At 39.2% G+C, this 10412-nt stretch overlaps 1 protein-coding gene across 1 annotated transcript; it reads right to left on the reverse strand.

Moving 5' to 3' along the window:
• Positions 1 to 216: 216 nt before the first annotated feature.
• LOC309700263 (cytochrome P450 2J4-like) lies at positions 217 to 7305 on the reverse strand. Its single transcript, XM_082523730.1, has 9 exons — positions 7053 to 7305; positions 6399 to 6558; positions 6155 to 6305; positions 5761 to 5920; positions 4301 to 4477; positions 4066 to 4204; positions 3690 to 3877; positions 1277 to 1418; positions 217 to 800 (listed from the first exon to the last, which is right to left on the reverse strand). Exons 1-9 carry the CDS (start codon positions 7251 to 7253, stop codon positions 625 to 627), a joined length of 1494 nt encoding a protein of 497 aa, XP_082379856.1. The 5' UTR covers positions 7254 to 7305; the 3' UTR covers positions 217 to 624.
• Positions 7306 to 10412: the final 3107 nt, after the last annotated feature.

The raw sequence follows: 10412 nt of genomic DNA on the forward strand, positions 1-10412 counted from the left end.
GTGCATGTTCGTGAGATAAAGGTGGCTTGAGGTTTAAGGCAGTTTTCAGAATTAATACTCCTTCATGTTCATGGTTCAAATTCAGAAACTCTCTGAAAGTGTTACTTTTCACAAGTGACATGACAAAATTTGGTATTCTTAACACAAATACTATAAATAAAAAATACACAAATTTTTAAATGATTCAACCTTTTATTGACATTTCATTTTCTTTCACATAAACTTTATGCTCCACAGAACTTTTTTTTTTTAAATAATCAATCTTTAAACTACAGTGATTTTAAGAGAGCGACAGTAAAGAGCGGCACGTTGTGTTTTTTTTTCAACTTCCAAACCTCAGAATAAAACCACAGTGTGAAATTTAACAAATAGCGGTCTGAATGAGAAACATACAGTTTATTCAAGGACGTCGCGTTTTAACTACAAAGACAATGTGCAGAGGAAGCGACTGCAGGAAATTGCATACCAGTGATTTCTTTTAAGGAGTTTGTTTTATTTACTTTTGCACACTTGAATATTTTAGATTGCAGAAAGCCCTCCTTCCTGAATAAACTATACCCTCAAATTTGAGATAGATAAAGATACATGCAAAGAAACATGGCATTTTATGTGCCATTTATTGCTTTATCGTGGTACAGCACAGAGGCGATAAGGTTTGGGGGCCCGAGCTACTCCCAACTTGAACTCCAGACTGGGCTGCTCTCCAGCAGGTGCAGTGAATGAAAATCTCTGGAGGAGGGAGGTAAAGAACAGGAATAACTCCATCCTGGCCAGCTGTTCCCCAAGACACACACGCTTACCTACGAATACACCAGAAGTTGAGTGATTTCATTCACAAGGACATTCACCTTAATTCACAGATATTTTTGTAGTTCTTCACACATGAAGTCTGTAAAATGTTGGGAAAAGCATTTCAGGACACTGGCTAAACTTTCCATATCTCATGTGTAGCACACAACGGGACACATTACTGGAAATACTCTTCTTTATTTAAAAGAAGGGTGCCAGCACAAAAAAAAAAAAAAGCACACTTTTTGTACTAGGAACCCGGCAGGTTAAAGTTTAATGCTATGAAATTTGCATATGCATATGCACTTCAATCAGGGAAGGTCTTCAACAGATCAGAGTCTTTGTGGGAAAACTGGTGTTTTGCTTCCTATCTGAACCCTTTCTGGTGTTCCACGAAGCTATAACATTTTATAGTGCCCCTGTAAACACATACCCATAAAAAACATGCAACTGTGTTACAAGATATGTGGAGTAACTACTGACTAACCTGCAGCGAAAGGCATAAAGGCTTCTCTCTTCCTGAATTTACCATCCTGGTCCAGAAAATGTTGAGGGTTGAAGGTGTGTGGAGTTTCCCACATCGATTCATCACACAGGACCGAGTGCAGTAAAGTTATGATTATGGTACCCTGAAAAAATACAATTGAAGTAAATGATTTTACTAGTTTGTTTCCAATGCAAGTTTTGAAACAAAGTTTTGGACAGAATCAAGAATTCTCAAGAATTTAGAAACGTAAAAATGTCAAAAATAATAAAATGTGCAATTGTTAATTGTGTTAATTTGCTAGTTGGTGGAAAATCAGCTCATGGAAGAAGCTAATTCCTATAACTAAAGAGCAGGGCTATTAAATGGATTATTGTGTTACATTACACAATTATCCATCCATCCATAATCTCTACAGTCTGTCCTGGGTCTACCCCGAGGCCTTCTCCTGACAGGGCATGCCTTAGACACATCACTCAGTACTACAGATCCTACAGATGCCCGAACCACCTAAACTGACTTCTTTTGACAGGTAGGAGTAGCAATCTACTCTGAGCCCTCCTCGAATGTTGGAACTTGCCGTCCTGTGCTACAGTAGAGTGACATCTCATCTTTAATCCATAAAGTTTAATATGATGTTGGCCCAACCTTTGCAGCTATAACAGCTTGGACACTTCTCAGAAGACTTTCCAGAAGGTTTAAAGGTGTGTTCATGGGAATTATTGACCATTCTTCTACAAGCACATTTGTGAGGTCAGACACTGATGTTGGATGAGAAGGCCTGGCCTGCCATCTCTGCTCTAATTCATCCCAAAGGCTTTCTATCTATAGGTCAGACTGTGTGCAGGCCAATCAAGTTCTTCCACATCAAACTTGCTCATCTGTGTCTTTATGGGCTTTGCTTTGTGCACTGGTGCACAGTCATGTTGGAACAGGAAGGATCCAACCTCAAACTGTTCTCACAATGTTGGAAGCATGAAATTGTCTAAAATTTCTTTGTATGCTAAAGCATTAAGAGTTCCTTTGAATGGAACTAAGGGGGAGAGCTCAACTCCTGAAAAACAGCTCCACACCATAATCCCCCCTCCACCAAACTTTACACTTGGCACAATGCTGGCACCTGACAAACCCAGAGAACACGTATCCATTGCTTTGGAGTCCAGTGGCAGCGTGCTTTTCGCAGCGTGCATCTGTTGGGTTTCCTTTGCTCTTGGTGATGTCAAGATTGCAGCTGCAGCTCTATTCCATCAAGTTCTCTGTGCACTGCTCTTGGTCTAATCTGAAAACCACGTGAAGTTTGGAGGTCTGTAGTGATTGATTGTTTGACTCTGCAGAAATTTGATGACCTCTGTGCTCTGTGCGCCTCAGCATCTGCTGGCCCCCACTATGTGATCATGGCTGTGTTGCCGTCGTTCCCAATTGGTTCCACTTTGTTATAACACCACTAACAGTTGACTGTGGAATATTTAGTAATGAGGAAATTTCATGACTGGACCTGTTACACAGGTGACATCCTATCACGGTACCACACTGGAATTCACTGAGGTCCTGAGAGCTCCCAGTCTTTCACAAATGTTTGTAGTAGCAGTCTGCATGCTAAGGTGCTTGATTTTATACACCTGTGGCCATTAAAGTGCCAGGAAGACCTTGATTTAGTGATTTGGATGAGTAAGTAATTACTTTTGACAATATAATGTATTTATGTCTGTGAAGGTTGTCAGTCATCCAGGTTATGGTAATCTAGTGCACTTGGAAGGAAAAGCGACTGGACTTCTCTAAGTTTCTTGAAGGATCCTGCAACACGGGGCAGAAAATGTTCCCTCCAAGCCACAAGAGAGAGAGAAGGAGCACACAGATGTAACGAACGCTCTTAAAGCATGTGGTTATCGAATCAGCAAAGATACTGTAAAAAAGGTCAGACATCAACTAGGGAGAAACAGAAGGAAAACAGAATAGCATTGTCAGCACTGTCATCTCCTATCATCCCTTTATCAGAGAAACTCAGGAGAGACTTCTCCAAACACCTCATCCTAGTGTACTTCAGACCTTTGGCTCATGTGATTAGGCAGATGATCAATAGTGGGCCAGTGACCCTCTTAAGGGACATTCCTAATATGGCTTAAATCCGGGACTCTCCACCAGAAGCTTCTCAGATGAGAGGTGAAAAATCTTCAAGAAACTTAAAGAAGTTCCTGAGATAATGTATTTATATATTTATACGCCTCTAGAGTTGGTGTATAAAGGAGGATTTTTAGTACTTTAAGTGAAATACCCAAATTCCCAGCATGTTTTTGGTTTTGATTATTATTATTACATTTAATCTGTCTAAAAACATTCTTAATTATCTGATAAAAGGATAGGTCATTTCAAAAAATGACAAAAACCTCACTTGGGAAATAACATATGAACTGTATACCTTTGGGATTGCATAGTTATCCAGTGTGGTGTCTTTGCTTGTCATGTGAGCCAAATTGAGGGGGATGATGTTGGCCATTCTCTGAATCTCATGAACGACAGCATCAGTATAGGGCATTTTTTCTCTGTCACTCATAGAGGGCTGTCTGGATGAACCAACCACAGCATCTATCTCAGCCTGGACTCTCTCTGCACAGTGAAAACAGGAAACAATGTGAGTCTGTGTGCAGCATAGATGACTTACAGGGAAAGTTTACATATCTTACACGCATCCTCTCACAATACATATGATCTCTTAGGGACCCCCTGAGAATATAAAGAGATGGCAAATTGATTAGAAAATATGTAGTAAAGGTGGATGTGATTCATAAACACACCTTGTATGTCAGGGTAGTAGATCATGTAAAGCAGTCCCCAGTGTAAAGTAGTGGTTGTAGTTTCAGTTCCAGCACCAAAAAGATCCAGAGCGCAAAAACACAGATTTTGTAAATCAAAACCAGATTCTTTGTTCTCCTTCTATAAGTGTGAGAGAGGATCAAAAATGTGTTACATGCCAACAAATCACACATTTTATTAGAAATGTAGACAACAGACAAGGAGCACTTTACTCACCTCTCCCATTTCTATGAGAAAAGCATCAATGTAATCTCTTGGTGATGAAGGGTCAATATTTTCTTTGTGTTCATTGACCTTTACCTTTACAAACTCAATTAACTGTTGTACCAGAAATAATATTTCCTTGTGAGATCCAGGAATCCACTTCATCAGCCAGGGCATTGTGTTGTACATCTACAGAGTTCGAAGACAGTTTCAGGTACACCTGTTGACTACTGGCTTTTACACCAGATAACTCAAGAACTACAGATATTTGGAAACCCCTTCAAATGTCATGAAATATTAGATCCCAAAACACAAGGAGATGTAAACAAGAACTGAGGTTGTTTTTCTTTTCTCTTAAGAAGTGAAGATGTAAATTTCTTGACCTCCTTTCAGATTCCCCACACTAGTCCTTTAATGTATATTTTGTCCTCCCTCCAGTCACCCCCAACCGGTCACGGGAGATTTTCAACCATACATACATTAAACAAAAATCACATTGGGGAGACAGGTCAGAACAGGTAGCGTAAAGAAAAACAATGAAATGTACGAGACAAAAGGGCAATGGAGGAGAAAAAAGAGGACTGTACTCAGACTGAGCTCCTGATAGGGGATCAGTATGAGAACAGAAAACAAAAACTCCTCATCACAGAAGCACATGAATCTTCACATCGTAAGACCATGAAAACACGTGACAAGCAACAGGGGTGGGTGAGTAGGTTTAGAGTAAGGCAATGTAAACAGGTGGTGGCCCCTCCCTGGGCCTGGTTCTTTCTGAGATTTGTTTCTGTAAAGAGGGAGTTTTTCCTTCCCACTGTTACCAAGTGCTTGCTCATAGAGGATCATCTGCCTTTAGGTGTTTTCTCTGTATTATTGTAGGGGTCTTTACCTCACAACATAAAGCACCTGGAGACGACTGTTGATATAGTGTTGTAAATAGAGCTGAATTCAATTGCCTAATCTAACTAAACATAAAGTAGTTAGAACTTCCCCTTAACTAGAAACAACAGTTTCATGTCATACAGAAATTTTTGGATTGGAAATAAAGCTACTGTTGGCTGCTTGTTGACTGATTTAGCTGATTTTTAAGTCGGATGTCCTTATTTATGCAACTTCAATGGGATTTATGTTTCAAACATAAAATAATCTTTTGCTTGTTTGGTGACTGTGTAAACTTTTACACTATGGATCCTACAATTGCAGCAAAAATACGACTGGTTAATTTTAACAATATCAGCAACACGGACAATTTTAGTGCCAGATCAGTACTTTTACCTTTGATTCATAAAATAGATTTCACACAATAATATTTGTGTACATTTACATGACTCATAGTTTGAATACGCACCTTTTAGTTTTAGTAGACTGACATTACTGTATTCGTTTTCAATAAAATTTCTTCGGCAATGTTTCAAATTAAACACATTTTAGTTACAGAATAAAATAATGAATAAAATTATTGGATGTATTCTCACCTGTACTGACAAACTTCCCTGTAAATGCATAATCTTGTTGAATTTCTGGAGAATAGACTGAAACTCCTTGTCAGTGTAGTCGAATCGATTCCCAAACACCAAACAGCAGATGATGTTGGACACAGCGTTGTTTATCAGTGACTGGGTATTAAGGGCTTTCCTGTAAAATACATAAAAAAGACTGAGGAACCCTTGCATCATGTCAAAATAATAAAGAAAATTGGGACCCAAAACATCACAAACAAAACATCAAATATGATGAGTCACTGGACAACGCATGTTATATGAATCGCATGCAACAGGTGTCATGATACCTAAGTACACAATGTATGTAGCTGTTGGTGCATGCGTTTGTCTTCAAAGTTGAAGGTAGTGTGAGTTAAGTTTTTTTGTGCCTTGCTTATCTGCAAAAGCCTCTATGAGGTACTGGCACTCCTGCTGGATGGATAAGTCCAGGGTCTTCTTGCCCAGACCAAAGTTTCTGAGAGTGTGAAGAGCAAATTTCCTCTGTTGCTTCCATGGATAACCATTTGACATCACAAGACCTTTTAGGAACATACAGAAACATTAACTCCAAAATGGTGTAAATTGAGCCTGATCTTGCTCAACTTCAAATATGAAAATACAACCAACTCCACCTCTGTTTTCTGCTAGTTCAAATATGGGTATGACAGGACGATCAATTAAGTCTTCTCCTTTTTGTACCAAGGCCTCTTTCACAGACTTGTAGCCATTCACGACCACAATTCTTCCACCAAATAGTCGCAGGCTGAAAACGTTTCCATACTTCTCTGCAAACTGAACACAGGCATTGACATTGTGGTTGACCACTGAGTGGACATATTTTTTAAGAAGTCACTGTCATGTGATTGCCCATTTCAGTTTTAACCCCCAAGTTTAACTGTTTCTTATCAGCTGCTGAAATCTATTTAAAAGTATAATTTCTAATGCTGGTTGGATTTTTCAGTTACCCTTTTTTAAAATCTGGAGGACAAATTACTTAATCAACAATATAAAATTAATAGCATGTATCAATATTGTGCCCCCCACCCCGACCCCCAGTAAAGAGAACAAAGGGGAATCTGGAATAGAGTTCAGTTTGGCTATCTTGCATTTAAGTTAATAATTTACTATTTACCTGACATGTTTAGGACTTTTTTTAAAAAACAAAACCTCACATTTACTGATTTACTTAAATCAATACGCAAAAAGTGCAGTGTGATATAGCTGAGTGTTGTTTACGCTTCTGACCCTTTATTTTCGACTACACAGCAATAAAGCTATTTCTATACCTCTGCGAACTGCAAGTGAAGCCTGGCAGGTTGGATACGCCAAAGATCACCAATGAAAGCAAGAGCCCACGGTCCAGGAGGAAAGTTTTTTGGCACTCTGTTCTTCAAAAAATCAGTCAGAAGCAGGAAAACACACACAAATAGTAAAATGCTCCCGCCGTCAATCCACTCCAGGCCGAGCACGCTGTATATTCTCTCCATAGCTTTACTCTGTTATGCAAAAGTAACTCAGTGTTCAGCTACAGGGACAGAATATTATATAACCCAATGCCCGAGAGTACATAACCCAGCCCAAAGTCCAGATAAAGCCTTGATTACACTCCTAGTTGTTAGAAACAAGGTTTTGGTTTGTTTTTCTCCCCTAAGTTGAGTGAAACATTTAGTTCTGTGACTCAAATTAGCAGAACTGTGGTTTGTCATACAGTGACCGGATGTCTATGCCCATATCTTTTTTTTTTTTTTTAAATACAAAAACCCAATCAAGGAGATAAATAATGAAGTCAGTAAAATGAATATTTCTTGCAGTGATGATGCCTTCCCTTGGAGGTTGTCTTTGATTAAATGTGAGTGCTCTTGCACCATTATAATAGCCACATATGGCCAGATTACACTCCAAGTTAATGAACACACCATACATGGGCATTGTATTGTGCTGTAACTGTGTTGTTGCCAGGTAATGGCTGAGGAACACAAAACCGTATTGCACAATACAAACATTGAGAAATGCCCAGGGCAGGCACCTCCGACTGATAGCAGTGTGAACTTAAAAGAAATCAGGCTAAGAAGAATTAGATCAATCCAAACTGGATTCAGTGAAAGATGAATATATGTTACTCACACACACATTTTCATATCAGGCTACGTTTATTTGTTCAGCACATTTAAAACCACAGAAGATCTTTCAAACTGCTTCACAGTCAGGGCTCAACAATGAATTATTAAAAAGTGTGTAGTTTAATGTCAGAATCTTATATTTGTATACAGTATAATAGTGTATGTAATGTCTAAAGGTTTAATCAAACAGCATGCTGGCTCACAACATAATACAAATAGACAATGGTGAAACAGAAACTGCTTGACATGAAAAATGTAATAAAAGACAAATGTACACTGTAAGAAATAGATGTGTTTAGCTTATACTTGATGGTTTAACGTGCCACGGCACAGAGGATGTAAGGTTTGGGACAACAAGTGGTTCCCAGACTGGGCTGCTCTCCAGCAGGTGCCAAGAATGAAAACCTCTGAAGGAGGGAGGTGAAAACACCCCAAAGTTGTGTCCTGGGGTTGTTCTGCCAAAATGTGCAGCAAAAAAAACAAAGAGATGTCAAAAATCTCTTTCCAAAAGGCACCATAAACAGCAATGAAACGTCTAGTTCTGCTACTCAAATTAGCAGAACTGTGGTTTGTCATACAGTGACCGGATGTCTATGCTCATTATCCTTTTTTTTTTTTAAATACAAAAACCCAACCAAGGAGATAAATAATGGAGTCAGCAAAATGAATATTTTTAGCAGCAATGATGCCTTCCCTCAGAAGTTGTCTTTGATTAAATGGGAGTGGGAGTGTCCCATCATAGGAGCCAAATATCTCCAGATTACACTCCAGGTTAATGAACACACCATACTGTTTGGGTAAGCCAAATATATCTGGACAGGACCACAACATGTGTGACACTGACACTTTTGCAATACCACATTTGTCACACATGGGGGAGACAGTGCCAAATGTTTTGTTAAGTCTTGGCGTAGTGGAGCTTATGCAAGACTTTAAATTCAATCAACCTGGAATTGACAAAAAACCTTTGAATACTGGACAGGCTCTCTTTTGAAAGTTCATCTGAAATCACACTTCAGTTAATTGGTGAAGGCTTCACTAACATGGTTGTGCTAACTGCCATAACGAAAACTGGAAGCTAAATGTTTGGGAGTTTGTGGCATTGAGAAGAGGTCATAAAAAACATGACTTATTTAAAAAAAGCATGAATTTGGGAACAGAGCTCCATCCAAAATGTCTGATTTGAAGGTAGTGATAAAAATATGACTGATGAAAATGCAAACTATTAAACCAGTTGTTTTTTTGTTTTGTTTTTTAAATAAATGACACTGGTGGAAAAATGGATAAGATAAGAGAGTCCTCAAGAGTTTGGGTTTACAGGGAGTTTTAAGAACAAGGAATGTGAACAGCAGAAAAATCAGAAATGTACCCCCAAATCATCTATGAGTGGCATAAATTCACTTTTACTACAGCTGAATTTCCCGACAGCACGCTAAATGATTTGATACATTCCAGGAGATAGGGGACAAACACTGTTGGTTCAGACAAGCAAGTCATCAGCACACAAATTCACAAGACTTTCCATTCTTCCAGATTTTTACACCATGAATTCCTGGGTGACTTCTGTTAACCTATGTAGTGCAGTTTTTCTGTGGACAACTTTGTGGTCACAATACCCATGAAAGCACAGCGACGGCTTGCGTTAACCCTCTGACGACAAAATTTACAATGCCCAGACCCAAGGAGACACGTGGATGCTCGTGATGTGAAAGTACAATACTGGTGTGAATGTGCATGCGCATCTTTTTCTGTGTCAGGTCTGATGCCACAAAAGATAGTGGCATGAGAAACATTTAGCTACCACAAACCACAGAGCTGTTCAGGGTGTGGTACATGATCTGGGTCACTAGTTGAATGACTTAGCAGAAAACACACAACCAGGCAGTGACGCATGTCTGGCAAAGGTCTAGGATTTAAAAGGTCCTTTTTCTTAACTGATGCACCCGTACTAGCCTTTGTGATAATAATTAAGTCTTCTGTGCAATAAGCTGGGAAGGGATTCTCCTATAGGACCACGATGGACAACGAGGGAGGCTGCCACCTTAAAAGGTACCAAAATCAGACATGCACAGATCAAAAAGGAGTGCTTGGCTGTGGTTTAGGCATATAGAGCGCTCCCAAAATAACTTTAGCCTGTACATTTCATTACCCAAATAGACCACAAGCCATTGTTTCCACACTTGAAAGGATACTGTTGCAATGGCTTTTTGTTAATGAGAATAGCAAACTTCAATGCACAGGCAAAGTATGTCTTTGAAAACTGCTTGAATTTGCTGACACACTTTCAAGGCACCTTTCAGCCATGCAGAGACCTTTAGATAATGGAAACTGTCATATGACACACATCATACAGTCGATACTGGAAAAGGTTAGAGACCACAAAAAAACGATGAACCCTAAATGACGCTGAGCTGCATGAATCGAGTCATACTATGAAGTCAGATATTCTCTATTATCATGCTGCAACTTGATCCTCGAAGAGTAGAACTACTACATCAGATTCACATGGGCATTTTATAGTGTTGT

This window comes from Aulonocara stuartgranti (assembly GCF_965226115.1).
Source record: "Aulonocara stuartgranti genome assembly, chromosome: 23".
In the NCBI taxonomy this organism is placed as follows: Eukaryota; Metazoa; Chordata; class Actinopteri; order Cichliformes; family Cichlidae; genus Aulonocara; species Aulonocara stuartgranti.

Excerpts from the sequence above, each read along its gene's own strand:
- LOC309700263 (XM_082523730.1), bottom strand. The coding sequence starts at position 7,253 with ATGGAGAGAATATACAGCGTGCTCGGCCTGGAGTGGATTGACGGCGGG. Across the intron at positions 4,205-4,300 it reads TTCTCATAGAAATGGGAGAG|AAGGAGAACAAAGAATCTGG; the intron begins GTGAGTAAAGTG and ends TCACACTTATAG. Across the intron at positions 3,878-4,065 it reads CTACTACCCTGACATACAAG|AGAGAGTCCAGGCTGAGATA; the intron begins GTGTGTTTATGA and ends TTCACTGTGCAG.